General features: G+C 33.9%; 2 protein-coding genes and 1 long non-coding RNA gene across 3 annotated transcripts; 2 read left to right on the top strand and 1 right to left on the bottom strand.

Moving 5' to 3' along the window:
- The first annotated feature begins 9,405 nt into the window (after positions 1-9,405).
- Positions 9,406-11,963, top strand: LOC112719629 (F-box protein At4g35930). The gene is made up of 5 exons (XM_025770268.3): positions 9,406-9,749; positions 9,890-10,351; positions 11,022-11,096; positions 11,198-11,307; positions 11,385-11,963. The coding sequence occupies exons 2-5, from the start codon at positions 9,956-9,958 to the stop codon at positions 11,656-11,658; spliced, it is 855 nt and encodes a 284-aa protein (XP_025626053.1). The 5' UTR covers positions 9,406-9,749; positions 9,890-9,955; the 3' UTR covers positions 11,659-11,963.
- Positions 11,964-15,555: 3,592 nt separating this feature from the next.
- On the bottom strand, positions 15,556-19,263 carry LOC112719630 (phospholipase D alpha 1). Its single transcript, XM_025770270.3, has 4 exons — positions 19,056-19,263; positions 18,504-18,953; positions 16,546-18,097; positions 15,556-16,237 (listed from the first exon to the last, which is right to left on the bottom strand). Exons 1-4 carry the CDS (start codon positions 19,134-19,136, stop codon positions 15,789-15,791), a joined length of 2,532 nt encoding a protein of 843 aa, XP_025626055.1. The 5' UTR covers positions 19,137-19,263; the 3' UTR covers positions 15,556-15,788.
- LOC140176295 (uncharacterized) lies at positions 15,802-16,355 on the top strand. The gene is made up of 2 exons (XR_011867145.1): positions 15,802-15,941; positions 16,025-16,355. It is a non-coding gene; the product is annotated as an uncharacterized lncRNA (long non-coding RNA).
- Positions 19,264-20,721: the final 1,458 nt, after the last annotated feature.

The raw sequence follows: 20,721 nt of genomic DNA on the forward strand, positions 1-20,721 counted from the left end.
ACAGTCTCTCCAACCTTCTTCTTCTTCTTCTTCTTCTTCTTCTTCTTCTTCTTCTTCTCTCTCTCTCTCTCTCTCTCTCTCTCTCTCTCTCTCTCTCTCTCTCTCTCTCTCTCTCTCTCTCTCTCTCTCTCTCTCTCTCTCTCTCTCTCTCTCTCTCTCTCTCAGAGAAAGTGCTCTTTACTTTATTCATTCTTATCCAAGAATCTAATACCTCACATAATATCAGAGTTTCTCGGTTCAGATCCATGGAACAAACCATCACTTCCGCACTGAAAAATCGCTCAGCTGCATCAATGACTTTAATCGCAAATTTCTCTGCAACAATCAAGTTAGATGAAGACAATTACAAAGTCTGAAGTCAGGGCGTAGCTTGCATCAAAGCTACATCATAGCATATTCAATGCTGAAGAAGCACAACTTAGTGGAAGATCAAGCTAAGCAGCAGAAAAAGTTTCATAATAATTTGAGAATTGGGAGCAAAGAGATAAATGTCTTGTAGCTTGGATGTTGTCTGCTATAGATGAATTTTTTGTGAACAAAGCAGTTGGATATGAATATGCGTATGAAATTTGGGCAGTTCTTGAAGAGCATTTCACTGCCAGGATGAAATCCAAGATCAAGTTGCTAAAGGCTCAGCTAAAAACAATCAAGAAACATGGTTCATTAGTCTCAGAGTACATTACAAAGATTAATAATGTAACAAATTCACTTTCTGCTCTTAGAGCTCCGTTGACAAAGGAAGAACACTTTGAAAGTACACTTGGAGGGCTAGATGAAGAATTCAGTGCCTTCATTACCATGGTTAATGCAAGATCCGATCATATGTCCATCAATGAATTAGAATCATAGCTATTAGCGCAGGAAGAGGTAAATGATGGATTTCGCAAAATATATCTAAACATGGTGCATGCAAACCTAGTGCACAAGAAACTAGATGCAAACAAAGAAGAAGTGGAGTACCAACCTGAAGCAACCTATGAAAGCTATTCAAGAGACTATGGCAGAGGACAAAATGGTCGAAGAGGCAGAGGAAGAAGCTTCTTCAGAGGAGAAAAATCGTGGTGGCAAAATGGCAGACCCAATGTCAATTATGTGGAAGGACATGCCATACGATATGGCAGTGCTACCATAGGTTCAACCAGCATTATCAGAATCCACAGCTCCAGCAACCAAATAATGGACCTCCACCACCAAATGATGGATTTCACCAACAAAACCAACAAACTCTGAGCTTCTATCAACCCCAAAATCCACAAACATACAGATCACAAAACCAACAAACCCAGCAAATGAGCCAAAACTCCCAAGCACTTCTTACTGTTCCAAGCACAAACTCAGATCCAGGATGGTATCCCGACTCAGGACCCTCCCATCACATCACCTTCGACCAGATGAACTTGATCAATAGCTCAGAATATCAGGGACCTGAATAGGTGTTTGGAGATTCCTATGATACTGTACTTTCACAGGTAGCAATTGAACCTGACACTCAATCAGCAGAGGTTGCACCTTCGCCACCCATCCTTCAGAACCATCATCCGATGCAAACTCGAAGCAAAAATGGCATCTGCAAGCCAGAAGTATATATTACTACCTTAGCCACAACCAACATCAAATGTGTAGACCAGTGCCTCCCGAGTTCTATAGAACAAGCCCTTGCTACCCATACTAGAGAGAAGTCATGGAAGAAGAATACTCAGCCTTGCTAAGGAACAACACATGGCGCTTAGTTGATCCTCCAACCCACTCAGCTCCCATTGGATGTAAGCGGGTATTCGGAGTAAAAAGAATCCATATGGTAGCTTCCAAAAGTACAAGGCTAGACTTGTAGCAAAGGGCTTTCACCAAAAGCAAGGAATCGATTATGATAAAATATTCAGTCCTGTGGTGAGACCTGCCACGGTTCGGATCATGCTCAGCATTGCACTTGCAAATGGGTGGAAAATTCATCAATTTGATTTCAATAATGCTTTTTTGAATGGTGATCTCTTTGAAGACGTATTCATGCAACAACCAGAGGGTTTTGTGTCTCCCAACAACTAACAACTGTGTGAGCTCCAAAGATCGCTCTATGGACTCAAACAAGCCCCAAAGGCGTGATTCACAAAATTAAGTGTTGTTCTCCACCAGTTCGGCTTCACAAGCACCAAATCTGATGTATCCCTCTTCACCAGACTCACAACAACCTCAGCCACCTACATCCTTGTCTACGTAGATGATATACTGGTCACTGGTACCTCTGAAAGTGAGATCACAACTCTCATGATGCAACTGCACAACACTTTCTCATTGAAAGATCTTGGTGAAATGCACTACTTCCTCGGATTGAAGTCTGCTCAAGCTCCACAGGGACAGTCACATTGAAACAAACCAAATACATCAAAGAATTGCTAAAGAAAGCTGATATGATCAATGCCAAATCCGTGCCAACCCCCATGATCTCATCACTAAAGCTCTCTGCCTTCGGTGACACCACATTCAACAATCCTATGTTGTATTGATCCATTGTTGGTGGCCTTCAATATGCTACTAGCACTAGACCAGAAATCTCCTTCTCAGTGAATAGAGTGGCTCAAGTTCTTTACTCTCCACTGGAATCACATTGGAAAGTTGTCAAACGAATTCTCAGGTACCTTGCAGACACCATATGACACGGCTTGAGGTTCAATAAATTCACTAATTTTAGAATATATGATTCTCGTTACTCTAATTGGGCTAGTGATATTGATGACCAAAAATCGACAAATATCTATGCTATTTACTTAGGTTCGAACCTGGAATCTTGGGCTAGCAGAAGATAAACTGTAGTGTCAAAAAGCAACACTGAAGCAGAATTTAGAGGCATTTCAGATGCTGTCACTGAAATTGTTTAGTTGCAAAATCTTTTGGCTGAACTCAAAATTTTCCGCTCTACCAAACCTATAGTCTATTGTAATAATCAGAGTATTGTTCTATTATCAGCCAACCCAATTCTGCATAATAAGTCCAAACATTTTGCACTAATTCAATCTTTTGTTAGAGAATTTGTCACTAAAAAGGATATCTTTGTTCAACACATTCCAGCAAAGGATCAATTGGCAAACACATTGACAAAGCCTCTCTCAGCAGCAGCTTTTCTCAAGTTTAGAAACTTGTTAAGAGTATTTGAAATAGAATCCTGGTGTAAATGCCTTGGTTTCATGGGGCATTTAAGTGTATATAGATGAACATTTCTAAAACTGTTAAGTTGCTGATGACAGCTCGGCAGTTAGTTACAATCAATTAGTTACACTCACTCAACCATCTGTAATTACTTGTTCTAGACACACTTACATTCTATAAATAACTATAATTCACAAATTTTTTTTTTCTTCTTTCAATACAACAATTTCTCTAACCTTCTTTTATTTCTCTCTCTTTTTGAGTGCTCTTTTCTTTCTTCATTCTTCTTCAAAAATCTGATACCTCACATCCAATGTATATTGACCTTTTGAAAAAAACTAATAATCTCTCTGTTATGATTTTTGTTTTAACGATGATAATTGCATTGTGACAACTAACAATTGCACCACAAATTAATTTATTAGTTATGCCAATTATTTGACCAATTATTCAATATCAATGACTGAATTAAACATCTAAAAAATGAAAACATATCTCATGAAGAGACATATTATAGATAGAAAATTCAAATTTATCCATAATTATTCATAGCTTGTTTGGTAAAATTCGAGTGTAAGATAAGAACTATTGCTGGCTACATTTTCAAATATTAACAAGTTGTCGTTTTAATCTATAGTCTCTTTCTCTAAAGCTTTTCAAAGTCTAACCAATACTAATAAATAAAAAAATAAAATGCTTTTTCATGTCACAATCATTTTAATTACAAATATAATCAAAATTTTGTCGCGTTTGTGCAATTATTGCTTAGCCATATAGAGCCAGTGAGCCACCGACGAGTAGTTAGCTGAGCTCCCTTAATTTCTAGGTGCCCTTAAAATAAATATTATTATATTATTTTATAAAATATTATATTCTGATGTCAAATATATTAGTATTGTGCATTTTGGTATTAATTTTCAGAATTTTTTTAACCAATTTTTAAGAAAATATTATGTAATCAATCATACACTAATTAATATCTAATGATTATTGTTTATATTAAGATTTGTCAATAATTCTAATATTTTATTTTATATTTTTTTAGCAATTATTATTATCATAATTTTTTATATATTTTTATAAGTCAATCATCAATAATCAATAATTCTAATTTTAAAACGAGTTACATTCTAATGTCAAGTATGCTGACGTGACATTTTGTGATATCAATTTGCATACCTCTTTTCTCAACCATTTAAAAAAAACTAAATATTATATAATCAATCAAACGTAAATTAATATTTGATTATTAGTTATGTTGATATTTATAATATTTTTTATCTTTTTTTAATCATCGTGATATTTTCTTATATTTTTGTAAATTAATAATTCTAATATTTTATTTTATATCCTTTTTAAAATTATCACGATTCTTTCTTATATTTTTGTGAATATTATATATAATAGTATTCTTTTACCATTCATAAGCGTAAGTTTTAGAGCCAATTTATGCTGACGTGGTATATTTTTGTGTTAATCTACATGTTGATGTTATTTTTGAAAAATATTATTTATTAAATAATTAGATTTATTAATATTTAATAATCAATTATGGTGAAATTTATCAATAATTATAAAATCGTATATCATATCCTTTTAATAATCATTTTGATTATTTCTTATACCTCTATAAATATTATATATATCTTTTTAATAATTCTTGAATTTTTTATACAATATTTTGTATAGTATATTCTTTTTTTTTTGTCTACTAAATTTATTTAAATAATCAGAGAATTATTTGTTAACATTTTTTAATAATATATTATTATTTTTACTATTCAAATTAATGTTTTATGATTATTATTATTATTATTAATTTGACAACATTTAGTTTATTTTTTCTTATAGACATTGAGTTATTTGTTTATTACGTACTATATCTTTTCTTTAATAAATATAAGTATTTTGTGAATTTCTTTATTTTATAGATTGTTTGTTATTAGTATATATAAATAACAAAAATATATGAAATTATTTTTTATAATGCCTTAAATATATTTATATATAAATAACCTATTTTAAAAATATATTTCAGACATAAATACAAAAAGAAGATATTTTTGTACATCACATGAATAGATACACTAATTTGTTATATATATTAATTTTATTTTGTTACTAATTAATGTGATCTATTGGTTAATCTCATTATATTATACTAATGCATGTATTACTAACGTGTTTTATAAAATTAATAAAAGTGAAATTAATTGAGCTGATAATTAAGCAACTTATAACTTAATTAAGAAGTTTTAGGTTCAAATATTAAAAATGGAAAAACAAATATTTTTATTAAATTATATATAATGAATAATATTTTAGAAAAAATTATACATGAACCTTTTTCATATTTCTATTATATAATACATATATATTAGTGTATTAATAATTCATCTTTCATTAATAAATGTATATAAAAATAATAAATATAAAATTAATTAAGATCATAAATACCTTACACTATAACTAACAAATTTTGGATTCAATTTTAATTAAAATGAAACATATATATATTTTTTATGAATATACATGTATATAAACTATAAAGATTTGTACACCAAAATTTCCAATTATGATAATATATAATAGAATTTGTGAGAACAATTATTGTAACAACTAACAAGGACCTACAAATTACAATTGCGCCGTCTCCAAAATTAGAAACGGGTGTCAACAATGATGAACCATGGAATTATTTCATTAACAAATGTCATCAGGATCCTATTAGATATGCTGCCATGATTAATCATTAAATTAAAGAATTACACTAACAAACAGAATGAAAAGTGTGATGCACGACGTGTAACACAATAATACTAATATAATAATCCATTATGATTTTAGAAAAACATTGAAGCCATGCATTCGGTCTGCTTTTTTATTTTTTATTTTTTAATATTTTTTATTTTTTAAATTTTATAAAAAAATAAAAACATAAAACAAGAATTTTAGAGTTTTTTTTATACATTTGTTGACTTTTGTCCTTTTATTCAGATCTTTACATTTTTATGCTATTTTTTTTTAATAAAAATAATTAAAAATTTTAATTTTTTTATGTATTTAACATTATTAAAATGTTTTTTTCTTGCTTTTTACCTTTTTAACACTACTATTATTAAACTTAATTTTTCTGGATCTTAAAAGTGGTTTTTTATACCATATATAATAAGAATAGAGCTGCACATGGATTGGATAATATTTGCATATCTGCAGTAATTATCCGTATCTGATCCGAATTTTGTAGATATTATCCAATCCGCAGAGCTATTGGATCGGATCAGATCCGATCCGCACTATGGTAGTATCGGATTGCAGATTTGGCATTGATATTTGAGGATCCGATTCGCAAATCCGCATATCCGCACGTCTCATATAAATAGCATAGTTTAAGAAAGTAAACCCTAATATGATATGAATTTTAGTGTATTGTTTTATAATTTTATGATATCTTGTTTTTAATTTTTTATGTTGTACTTCAACTTAGAATAATTAAACTTAAATCTTGTGTTATTATTTTTTTTTTGTTATTCAAGAGAACTTTTATTGATAATAATTTAGGAGTAAATAGGCTTAAACAAGTAAAAAATGAATTTTATGGATATTTTTTTTGTAAAAATAGTCAAATAGAATCGGATCATATCTGACCTGAAAAAATATGGATATCGTATCCGATCCGATCCGATAAGTGCAATGCGGATCAGATAGAATTTTAGACTATATTCGATCCGTGTGCAACCCTAAATTAAAAGAAAAAAAAAAGAAATGCAAATCAAACACACAATTTTAAATTCAAATAAAATAGATAAAAATAACCATTAAATAAATTGTGACCAATTGTATGTTAATAACAAAAAATGACAGAAATATTGCGTAAACGTGAGTGCATTGAGCAGTGTTCAATAATTATTACTGGTATCTAAGTGGATTATGAATTTATGATTTTTGTAAGTTATATTTTCCGAAGCGCGCGACTCACGTGTGGCTTCTGAAATCATAAAGCTGGTGAATGGTGATTCCATAATTTCATGCACTCAGCATTCACATCATCAATGGTAAAATAATTCAATTAACTTCTCTTTTTATTTCTCATTTTTTCCCTCTCAAAATGCCAAATATATCGTCCAAAATTTGGAATTGTTTTTCTAAGGAGAATAATATTCTTTTTATTAATGAAAATCATTCTATAAAACTATGGGTGTTTAGATACATTTTTTTTTAAATATTTTGCTTAAAATTGCAAAAAAGTTATGTTAATTTATTAATTAAGTTAACAACATATTGGTTTTCGAAAAAGAAAATTTAAAAATTATTATTAGAAAAAACAATTTTTATATTTTATATCCAAACATAAAATTATTGTCTTAATATTTTTTAAAAGTTACAAACACAAAATTATATTTTTTTTAAATTCAATCCAAATGCATCTTTACTTTTCTTCATTCTGTTAATTTTTAAAGCAATTATGATACAAAGACATATACTGACATACTGTTAATTTTTTTCACTTTGAATAATTAATCACGTTACTATCATAAAATAGAACGTAAAATTTATTTCATCAAGAGTATATTTCATATAGAAGTATTTATTTGACACTACTTTGTAAATATGAAAAATTAAACTTTCTATATCCAGTAATTAAAAACATAATTATAATTAATTAAGAGAACATGCTTTAAAGGTTTATCACCATTTCATTTTTTTCTCCTTCTAAAAGGAAGAACATATGATGCACGGACACTGACACGGACACGCGACACGACACGATACGAGATACGCCGACACGCGAATTTTAAAATTTTACATGACACGGGGACACACATACATATAAAATATAAAGTATTTTTTAGATAAACCATAATGATATTTTAATATTTTATTGATATTAAAATATAAATTAAATTTTTAAATTATTTTTAATGTCTTATTTTAATTATATCAAGTATTTAAAATATTTTTTGTTTTAATAAATAATAATATATATTATAACTAAATTTATTTTAAGAATATATATTAAAAATAAGACCGGACACGCTGACACATGATGGTATTTAAGTGTGTCCAAGTGTGTCGGGGGAAGAATTTTTTATTTTTTATTGAGATACGGTTTAGATACAGCAGACACGCGTATTGGACAAGTGTCGGTGAGTATCGTGTCTGAAATGTGTCCGACACGCAGACACAGCAACTCAGCAAAGTGTTCGTGCTTCATAGGAAAGAACAAATAATCCTATAGTCTTCCTCTCCTAAAAGTATATGTACTACTTAATTATTAGACTAGAATAATCTAAGTTTAATGATTATATGGTTTTATAATTTTATCGAATTTTCAATTTTATATATATATATATATATATATATATATATATATATATATATATATATATATATATATATTAGGTCTTTATATCATATCAAATTTTGTAAGTAAATTTTTACTATGACAAAAACGATGAAATTAATAGAATATTCTATTAAACTATACAGAATATTCAATAAAGTGTTAGGCATATTCGTTTTGTTTAATAGAATATTCTGTTAATTTCATCGTTTTTATTACGGTAATAATTTAATTACAAAATCTGATATGATATATGAACTCAATTAAAAAGAAAAAAAAGTATAAAGACCTAATTAAAAATTTAATTAAACTATAGGGACCAATAGAGTAATTAAACCAATAATCTAATTATGCAAGTGTTTTTTTGTTTTCTAGCTTTTTAACTAATACTTATTTAGTTTGATTAAAACAACATCATTCTTATACTATTATAGTATTATTAGGTATCCAACTTACCTAACTCAACTAACTAAGATTTTATAACTCGAATCTAAAATCACTAGGAATGACTTAATTTATATTATTATTAATCATTAATTATAAAGTGGAGGGAAAATTATTCTATAAAATTTTAGGAGGGGTTAACTATAAAAGAGAAATTTTTGTACCAAAAGTATTAAGAAGAATTAATTTATGCAATATTCACACACCAAATTCTTTTTGTAAATAGATAAATATATTTTTAAATTATTATTTTTCTGTAAACATATTTTCTCTTCTAATTGAATATCATATTCACATTCTATTAGAAAGAAAACATGTTTAGGAAAAAATAAATAAATAAAAAATAATCTAAAAAATTATTTTTCTACTTAAATAAAATTTAATTCTTCTCTTTAAATATTGGTAAAAACTCAAGTGAAATCGACTGCAGCTGAGTTTCCACCTTAAATATTACATAAATTAGTCATTTTTAGAATAATTTTCCATTTTCCATAACGCGGAACTGTTCAACGAAAATTTGGCGGGCACATTAAGCAAATTCAAAACTAAAACCCTAGCGGTCCCAATTCACTCCGTTCCCTCTCTCTCTCTTTCTCTCTCTAACCTTTTCTCTCTGCTCCGTCAATTCCCAATTCCGATTCCGCCTACTCCGAAAGCCGTAGCTTCCTAACTATTCTGCTTCGTTTGATTAGCTTCAATAGCTTCTGCTGCTGTTCCTCAATTAGGTTTTCAATCTACATTTCTCAATTCATTTCCGGGAAGCATAATTTTTTTCCCTTTTTGGCTGTGCGATCCCTCGTATACTCTTATTTATATTCATGTAAGTTTCTATCATTTTCATTATCTCTGATTCCGGTTTCGAATTTCTCATTTTTTTTTTAATTTATTTTTCACTTGTTTCGATTCAGTTGGTTAATAACCTAACTTGAAGTTTGTTCCTTTGTTGGCTGTTTTTTGCAGGTTGAATTGAATAGTTGGATTCAAGATTGTAGATTTAGGGTTTAGATATCAGGAGTATAAGAAGTTATGGGAAAGGCATCTCCGAAGGAGAGGAATTGGAAGGCTAATAAAGGGAAGAGGCAGTTGAGGAGCTCGGGGAACAAGTACCTGAAGCCAGGAACTCTAGCTCAGCTTCGGATCAATAAGTCCTCTTCGACGTTGGTGTCGTCGTCGTCGTCAGCCTCCAGTGCTGCAAATGGCTGCACTGATCTTGGGAAGAAGAGGGTGGCGGTGTTGAGTTCAAGGAAGGCGCAGATTGGAGGTGATGTGGGGAATGAGGGCAAGGTGTTTGATAAAAGTCCCCAGATGCTGTCCCCTGTGAATTCGGTAAAGCAGAGTGGTTTCCTGGGAACACCAAAGACTCCTCGGATTGAGGATTGCTTATCAGAGTCTCGCCTTGAGGGTCTTCCCATGGATTTGTTGGTATAATTCTACTCACGTTTTTTGTTTTGGCTTAATGTTTATTTCTTACTTATATTGAGTCTAGTTGGTTTTGGAGATTTAGGAATATATATAGCATAATGTCAAAATATCAAAGTTTGTTATGTTCCATCAAATATTTAGCGTAGTTTTGAGTTTTATTACTTCTACCACCAATGTCTTCTATGTATTTGTATCTGTTGGTTTCAGTTTCTGACTTGTCTATATTTGTAAGTAACGAGACACTAATATCTAGCTCATTTGATATCGTTCTCTCTGTGTTTGTGGAGACTGGAGACTGGAGATGGTCTGTAAATACTCTTTGATATTGATGATGTGGATTGCTTCTTTTTGTCCGATTTTGTGATTTGTATTGATGCTGAAGACTATAGATGATGCTGGGATTTTCTATTTAATGTAACTTGATGCTTCGTTTATAATACTCTTTTGTTTCTTTGTGTGTGTATTTGTTTCTTTTTCTTTGTCTGGAGGTGTTAACTGCTTGTGAAATGTAATCAGGAGTTAATTGGCTTTGTTGAATTTAGTAAAGATTTAGAAAACTGCACAGCTAAATGCACATGCATGCACATTCTAAAATACACAAGTCTGGGTCTCTTGTTTTGTTGAGCTTTCTATTTCATCTGTGGTGTTGACCCTCTTTTATAAATTTGAGGTTAAAATACTATGCAACCTGCATCATGACCAGCTGAGGGCTGTCTTCCATGTTTCTCGGAGAATTAGAAAAGCGGTGAGTTTTGTCTCTGCTGTGTATATAACTTTACTGTTTGCTTATGACTAGCCTGCATGGTTCAGTTTTTTGTTTAATGGGAAACTTCTGAATGTTATTAGGTTGTGATTGCAAGACAGTTTTACTTCAATTATACTACACCAGATCGCTCTCGGCAAGAGATGTTAAGTACCATGACTCCCCGTCCTATTGAGCATTGGCCTTTTCTGTGGTATGTACTTTTAACAACATGCTATTTTCTTGAAACATTTTATGCCCGTCTTGTTCATAGTTCCATGATATTTTCAGCAAGGTTGATGGGAAGGGAGTGAGGATTGCAAGCCCACATACACCTAAAGCACCAAGACATGGGCCCCGACCACTGTCTCGCCTTAGACTTTCTGAGATGCGACAGGTTGCTGCTGTTCTTTTCCGGGAGAAGGGAAAGGAACCAGCTTTCCCTTCTCGTTGTTTGGTACCATCAGTTATAGCAAAGCCCCTATGCAAGTCCTTGGCTTCTAATAGAGTTCTCTTCTACGAGGACGAACTATGCCAGGCTGTTGCTCAGAACAAACTTCTCTAGGTTGGTTGTTTGCTTTTCTTTTTTCGTCACTGCCTCGGTGATTCTCTACTGTGTATAGTAAGGATGTTAGAGTAGTAAGGATGCAATTTTGTAGTCTGTCTTGTGGCAGTTTAGCTGTGTGGATATTTCGGACGGATGTCAACGCAAGTGTGAAAGATTGGTGGAATAATATTATACATGTATATGTTTTGTATGGGTGAAACAATTGGGGGTTTCTTTCAGAAACAATGAATGGTCTTCTACATTAGTATAAAAGGCTGTGTTCTGTAATTTGATTACATGATTGCAAAGAGGGTTTTGCTGAAGTGGAGATGCAGTTGGTCATTATGTCAGTTTAAGTTGCTACGATTTAGTTTAATTTATGTCTGGTATTACAGTTGAGAACAACAAGGCGCTTTTGTCAGGTATTAATGCTTTAGATACATTTTATGGACAAAATGTTCCGCAAACATGAAAAAAAAGGAGCTTTTGACCTAAAAATAATCATGTTTGGATAAAATCTGAATGTTATGCAGAATTTATTCATATTTTTTATTTTAGGATTTTATCACCCAAAGTTTAAAATGTTTCAAAACTAATTCAATTTTGTCGTGTGGTTAAAATCATTAAGAATCAATTGTTCTTGTTAGTCAATATTTTTTGGGCAAATCACGTAACTCAACCAAAGAGAGAAAAAATTTACACAATTCAACCAAAATAAAATGCAACGTGAATCTTCTAAAAGCAATATACTATGTAATTCGAATCAATCACATTCGAATTAAACAAATTAATAGTAATTCGAATCAAATTAATTCGAATTATACAAAGTAATAGAAACCCCTAGTAATTCGAATCAACAAGACTCAAATTATGCATGCATGGGCCATGGGCTCCTAAGGTAATTCGAATCAACCAAATTCGAATTACACACAAATAAGATGCATAATAGTTCGAATCAGCTTGTTTCGAACTAGCACACCGAATTGAAGCCCCTAATAATTCGAATTACAAAGGCTTGCTCTATAAATAGAGTTCGAGTTAAGTTCATTTGAATCACTATTCCAAACCCCCTGCCCCACCAAATCTCAGAGAAAACGACCCCAACTAAGTGTTCAACAGAATATTCAGCTGATGGGGGATGACCCGGATCGACTCTATCGTTTGTATGGGGTCGCACATATAGCTGGTGTCATTAATGAACAGGTTAGTGTGATTTTTTCCTTTTAAAGTAGGATTTAAAGTGTTATTTTTTATATTTTGACCTTTTGTATGTTATAATGGTAGTCCTTATATATTGTTGTGAAGTGGTTATATTAGTGGTTTATGGGTGAATACAAATAAGTAGAAAAAGTTATCCAGAGGAAGTTTTTTTTGCTTACTTGAGTAGTCTTCGTAGGATAAATTTTTTTATCGTAAATAAGTACACTCTTTTTAAGAAAATGTTTTAAAAATATTTTCTCATTAGGCCCAGTTTGATGTGTATATGAAGTTATTAACCATGCTAACGCGTAACATGATTTGGTAGAGTACAAGTTGTATGTTCTGCTCTACGATATGCATTAGTGAATGATGTTGTGTCAATATGTTCCGATGTCGAGACACAATCTGATACATTCTTTATGCAGCCTCACCGATGTATCTCGAGCATGCGACGGCAGCAGGGCATGCACCTGGACGAGAGGTACGTTCCGTACTTGCAGATGGATGGCTTATACCATCTAGCGAGGCTGAACGAGAGATGGTTTAGGCTGAATGAGCCCCTGGTTAGTGCATTAATGGAGCGCTAGCGCCCGGAGACGCACACGTTTCATATGTCGTTCGGGGAGTGTACGATCACGTTGCAGGACGTGGCCTACCAGTTAGGGCTGCCGATCGATGGGCATTATGTTAGTGGTTGCCTGACAGATTTTCAGACATACATCGAGTGTGGTCGCCCAGCTTGGGTGTGGTTCGAGGATCTGCTAGGTGTGTTGCCTTCTGCGAATTGCATCCAGAAGTTCGCAGTGAACTGCAGCTGGTTCCAGGATACATTCGGCGAGCTTCCTGAGGGGGCCGACGAGCCCACTGTTAGGAGGTATGCCCGGACCTATATCATGATGCTGCTGGGTACTCAGCTATTTGGTGATAAGTCCGGTACTCGCATTCACATCAGGTGGCTTCCATACGTAGCTAGGTAGGATGTTCGAGTTCCCGTCTTGTGCAATCGCAACGAGAAGGGTACCCCGTATTTACCATACAGGTGGGTCCCGTCAATACTCACCAACGGCTTGCAATGACGGAATGCCTCAATACACGGTGGGAATATCCAGAAAAATCGATAAAAATAGGCTTGCGAGTCGTTGGTGAGTATTGACGTGGTCAGACAAGTATGAGGTCCATTATACCGTTTTACTTTCTAAATACCCCTGCGTTGGCGGAGACTGATCCTAATCAACCATGTGCACCCGTTGTCGAATTCAATACACTTCCCAAGGTACTTCTGATAATCGGACTTCACCACTTTGTATTGTACCCCGCGTCGGATGCTATACGTCTTCACGCTTAACAAAGCCTCCTCTTTATTCTGAAACTGCTGACCAACCTGAAACTCTGATAGACCTCCGGTATTCTAGGTATCTCTGGCACCAAATCCAATAAGTTCTCCAAGAACCCCCTCCTGTTTCATCGCATCCAAGTCCAGAGATGAAAAGTGTGGGGAGTACTGCTGAGTCCCTGAGCTGGAACCACCGCCGGCCCCAACTGGATCACTCGCTGCTATGTCATCACCACTGTCATGAGCAATGATGTCCAGCTCCACATCATCAGCGACATCATCATCCAGCAATGCATCATCCATACCAACCGGTGCCCCATACTGTAATGACATCAGCGCCCTCTCAATGATACTGACGTCTCCACCACCACTGCGGTTGAGATCAACGGCGAACGACGGGGAGGCCACATGCTAGTCCTGAGGTGCAATCATAGGCACGGATGACGATGCACCAACAGGTCTCGAACTAGAACAGGCTACCGTTCCTGCGGTTTGGGTATTCCTGTTCGAACCACCTGAGCTAGAGACCACATCAACCAGCTTTGCCAACAGCTCAGGAATCCTGACCTCGGAAAACTGCCAACGACAATGGAAGACGACCTCCAAATCCTCGCCACTCCCTATGACAAACGAATCGTACTTCATGTCATCTCGCAGCACTGAGATCGGAATGCGATAGAATAACTTCTCAACCCGTTTCACACCTTGCAGTCTAAGTTTTCGTATTATGGAATTCAGGAAGTCAGCGAAACTCGTTGTAGGTTTCAAAAAAATATTGAGGGGATCCTTATCAGTAAACTTAACACCAGAACGTGTTTTTTTCTTAATCGACTCTCTATAATGCACCAACACTAAAAAACTCTTCTCACTAACCATTGTGTTTCACTCTAATGAGAGGAATTCACATTCACACCATACTTATACACGTTTGGGGCTTCATAATTCGAATCAACCTGGTTCGAACTACTAGGTATGATTGCTGCATAATTCGAATCAGTATGACTCGAACTACATTAACGTAAGATGCATGTATAATTTGAATTGTATTGATTCGAATTACCTGGGACATAATGCATGTATAATTCGAATTTAGTAGGTTCGAATTACACTTCTCAACTAATTCGAATTGGGTTAATTCGAATTACTATTGGTTTCTTAGTTCGAATTAGGTTAATTACATTATATTATGCTTTTGGGTGATCCATGTCACGAATTTAGCTTTGATAGATTCATATAAATTCTTCTCCCATTTGGTTTAATTTAGTTTTTTGCCCATATTTTTTCTTTAAAATCAACCATTTCTTTCTTTCTCTCGCATATGAAAATGTAGTTTGTAGTTGTTGAACTAACATAGTTAATGATAAAATAAATGCTTTTTAAAATTAAATAACGAAAAAGGCAAATATGTTATGTATTTTAGATCAAACGTTATTAAGCTAAAAATAGAAAAACTCGTACAAAATGTTAGTCAGACAAACACCAATAAATTTGCTGCAGTTAAATACTTCGATTGTTTGTGAAAATCCAGAGACGAAAACAAAAACAGCAAAGAGAATACCGAATGAAAAGACTATCATAACCCCGCTTATATCTTGAATTCTTGATGCTGAGTATTCTAGCACTTCTCATTTATCAGTCCACCAGGGCTTTTATCAGGTAGAACACGGGCCTTAGTGTCCGGAAAGAAACCAAGAGATCCTGGAAGCTCTGTGATAGTTCCATTATTGGCAGAAATTTTAACAGGATAGCAGAGCAGGTGACCAGAAAGGTCAGTCACAGTTGAAGAAGAATACGCGTTCCAATTTCCTTGAGCAAGTTCGTTCACCCTTCTAATGCAATCTTCTTTTTCAGGCTCGAGGAATCTGTGATCTTGCACGTTAAGGTGCTCGTACCAAAGTGATTTGCGAAAATCACGGATCTCACCCGTTGCAGTTGCAGTAGCATCACCACCAGGCTTAGTCACAATGGGTTGATAAGCTCCCATAGCAATTTCGGTGTCTCTTCCACCATTCATTGATCTCTCGTTCATATTAGCAGATCCAATGATTATGTATTTATCATCCACTGTCCAAAACAATAAGTTATCCTCACTCAATAAAATTATATAAACGCTATCTGATAAAACTCTATAAGAAGAAAATCCAATGAAGGTAACAACCCTTCGCTGAATTATAATGATACAGTTTTGTGAAAATTGCAAAATTTCAAATCAAAGCTTGAGATATTGTGCTTGAAACTGTCATATTTTGTAGTGCAGAAGCATTTTAGCAAAACCAGGATCTGTTTAGACTTCAAACATACATCAAACAGCTTAAAAATCAGCCATCCCAACTTGAAATTTTAATTTGAAAAATTGCTAGTGTTTGACATACCTATCATCATCTTCGAATGCACATAAATCATGAATCGCCTAGCTTTTTGCGCGTTCATGTAATCATTATCTTTATTCTCCTCCTTCTCCTTCTCCTCCACTTCATCCTTCATCTCCTCCTCGGTCTCTGCCTTCTCCTCGTCCTCATTCTCCTCCTCCTCCTCCTCCTCCTCCTCCTCCTCCTCCTCCTCGTCAACATCATCATCATCGGTCTCTGCCTTCTGCTCCTCCTCTTCTTTCCTCTCATCCTCCTTCTCTCGGTTTCCAAGACAGAAGAAAGACAAATATCTTTTAAGATCTTCTTCAGTTTTGTTCTCCCTATTGAGTGCTTGAGTAATGTCCTTGTACATCATCTCCATTGTCCTCCTCTGGTAATACAAAATTCGCTTAACATAAGAATCATATGGGGAAGGCTCTGGCCACATTGGAACCACAACATACACAGCGAAGTCTTGCTTAGCTTTAATCTTGCTAACAATTTTAAGTGAAATCTCCTTTGGAATGAGATTCAAACAATCCACGTGATCAATTTTGTTGCCATAGTCATCTTTCCAGTCAAAACCACTTCCTACAAAATACTGATTCTCAATATAAATGAATCTTTCTGCACGCCTAATAGCATCAATATAGGCATCTTGAATGCTACGATCTATGATTCTACCGTTCCTTCTAACAAGACCAGCTCCGGCAAAACCTTCAGGAGTGTTTGGTAACCCACAAGTAGTTGAATCATCAATAGATCTGAATAATTGAACATTCCACATGTCAGCATCTTTTACGTCGCAGGAGTGATCAATGACATTTTCAAATTCTTGTTTCGGAAAAAGTATTCCCTCTTTAATACCTTCCTTCATACATCTCTCCACAAAGGTGTCGTAAACATCCTTCACAACAGGGCCTTCAAGCTTACAGTGCACGTCATGCCACGGTTCCCTTGGACCACCTTTTTCTATTGAAGAGCCGGGAAAGCAGGGTTGGTGAAAATCTTGACTGTGTTCAGCATTCAAGGTTCTAAAAAGTGAATGGGTTGGAGTATCGTATCTACCATGAGAGAGATCGAAACCCCCAATAAAACTCACTATTCTTCTTCTGTCATTATCACCGGGAAAATCACTATCCACCACCACAATTTTTTGGTGATGAGAGTATCCAAGAGGACGAGAGCATAAAACACAGTGAACACCACTGCCCCGAAAATACTCTCGGGTTTTTTTGCAGAAAGTTTTCATGTGGCCACCACTGCCAGACGAAATGTTTGTTAGATCCTCCCAAAGAAGCAGTAGGACCTTCACATCCTGAGGTTCCTGTGCCTTTCTCTGGAGCAGCTCACCAAGTCGTGTATTTATTTCGTCACTTAGAATACTACTTGTATCCCTTATGAGGGTTATATCAGTCTCCAAAGACCAGCCAGCAATATATATGAACTTTTTCGCTTTATTGATTGCATCAAACATGTCCTCCCAGCATCTTTGAGCCTCGTAAGTCTCAACTCCATTAAGCAATATTCTTGGAGCAAAATCATTTGGGACATGAGCGTCTTGGTAAAGAGTAGCCTGAAAATATTTTGCATAATAAATATCAGTTTACAATAGAATTTCAAAAAGAGTTATGTTACGTGTACAATAAAATATGCTGAAATACAAATACACATTGAAAATAAATTAAACCACACATGTATTTATACATAAATACATTAGTGGTTGATTTTAGTGTCTAAATAACATTTTTTGTCCTCCTTGGTGGCTGACCAAGCGTAGTTTCTCTTTCTTGCAATGTCCTCCTTGCTGGATCCCTTAACAGTTTTGTATCAGTGTCAAGAGACCAGCCAGCAATGTATACAAACTTCTCTGCTTTCTTGATTGCATCATATATATCCTCCCAGCAGCATCTCTGCGGCACCTGATTCTCCATTCTCTGCACAAACTCATCAGGAATATGAGCATCTTGATACAAAGTTACCTTGCATCCGTTCCTCTGTCGGAAGAACGTGCGAGGAACTTCACCAAATACACTACTTTCGGTGACTTCTTGCAGCCGTGTAGCAGCAGAAAACTGCACCTTCACGTTCATCCGAAGTTGATAAAAATTATTAAGAGAAAGCGTCCCTTCATATCGACCACCATCGATGAACCGCCGAGCGGGCAGTTTTGCTTTTGCAATTGAATCACTTGAACCCATAGTTTGCGGTTCGTTAAGGTGGATGCTGAAAATGATGTGATGAGCCTTATGGGCACAATGAAAGTAAAACTTCTCCTGCCACCTGATATTAGTATTTAGGTTGACACAATCTTGTATATTTATACGCCTGCTTATTCTCATGAGCATTCCATCCAGATAAATGGCTGCATAGAATCCCCTATGGTCCGCTTTACGACCGGTGTCCTCCACACGATCACCGCTTTCTATATACTGAAGCAGAACAATATAACTTGAATTAGCATCATTTGTTATTTATGAACAATGCAAAAACAGAGAAAACCCATATAGGAGCATATTAGAAATACGGCAAACCATGATAAGCTTCTCGATATTTTGGAACCCCGAAAGAATAATGGTTGCGTCCATAGTCCCATGTAGCAGCTGCGGTTCCATCACTAAACCTGCAAGTAAAATTGAGAGAGAGAGAGAGAGAGAGAGAGAGTTCTGACTTGTAATGAAACCGGATTAGTGCTGATTGTTTTCCTTGATACGAGGTGTGATCTACCATACATTTTAGGTGGTATAAGTATAAACAATATGTTTTTTTATGTGTAAAATTTTTTTAAATATAATCTCTCTCAGTTTCCAATATTTACAGTAAATTATAAACTCTTGGGACAATCTATCCAAATTACTTCGGCCCTAATATTGTTAGTCTGTATCTGATAGGAATACCTAACGAAATGAGTCCTACAATGAAGATTAATCAATCAGCAATAAAATTATTTTAGAAGAATGGGAATAGAATATTAACAAAATTATTCACTGAATCAAGCGAAGCTGCAACAGGATACTAAGTTAGTAATTAATCTTTCACCATGTAGTCACTTTCTCTTAAGAGTTAAGACACTATTTTAGCTTTAGGTATTGTTATTATTATTATTTTTTTTACCGTATCTCTCGATAATTCAAAGATTTATCTATTAAAAATTTGAGTTTTATTTAAAAGTTTATTATTAACTAATAAGTCATTGTATACATAATATAAAATTTGACAACATTTATTTAAAATAAATGAGTTGACCACTCATTCAATCCAACTATTTAAGCAGTTTTTTGTTTTAGTTGTTTTGTTTTTTTTTTTTTTTAATTTATTTCAGTCACAAAAAAAAATTGATTTAGACATTTGTTTTTTTTGGACTTTGAAACATTTGTTAAATACCGGAGAATAACGACCTCAACTTAGTCTTTCTTTATTATTTTTGTTCAAATAAAGCATGTCGGCCTCATTCGGAAAGGCCCATCAAACAGTTTTCCCATAACTATTTACTTATATAAAATTGTCTTATTTCTCAATACCAAAAAAAAAATGTCTTATTTCTTTCAAAATAAAACGGTTGTGTTATTTATATACCTACAAATAAATGTTTATCAATTGACAAAAAGAAAAATAGGAAGATGAAAATTTAGAATCAACTTATGTTTAGGCTATTTAAAAAGTGGAATTCTTTGAGGAACTGAATTTTCAATGTATTGTTATTTAATTTCAAATCAAGAAATCGAAAACTAATTTTTTTTTGTAGGGTATTTGGAGAATTGGAGTAACATATAAACAAAGATGATATCCCTTGAGAATATTCTATATCAGATAATATAAAATGGCCAACTTGTAATTCTAGAAACAAAAGTAGATGTTTAAATATCCAGGAGCAGGTGGAGTAGTATTTTGTGGGGTCAATGCACTGTGTATTCCAATATTCTTTCAAGCATTTACTTGATACTACTCATACTAGCCTTCTAATAATATAATTAACGACCACACTATTTCTTAATTAATCAAAAGCATTTCATCTTTGATGAATGGGCCATGAAGGAATCAGCCAAAATCATATTCCACGAAAGTAATATAATTTGAGTCATAAAGTTGATTTAGAAGTCAATTGGAGCATGCTTGTTAAAGTGACAGGGAAATTTTCTAATAAACACCAAGTTAATTAAAACACACTAATTTAACTTGTAGACAGTGACAAACATCATT

This window comes from Arachis hypogaea, chromosome 11 (assembly GCF_003086295.3).
Source record: "Arachis hypogaea cultivar Tifrunner chromosome 11, arahy.Tifrunner.gnm2.J5K5, whole genome shotgun sequence".
In the NCBI taxonomy this organism is placed as follows: Eukaryota; Viridiplantae; Streptophyta; class Magnoliopsida; order Fabales; family Fabaceae; genus Arachis; species Arachis hypogaea.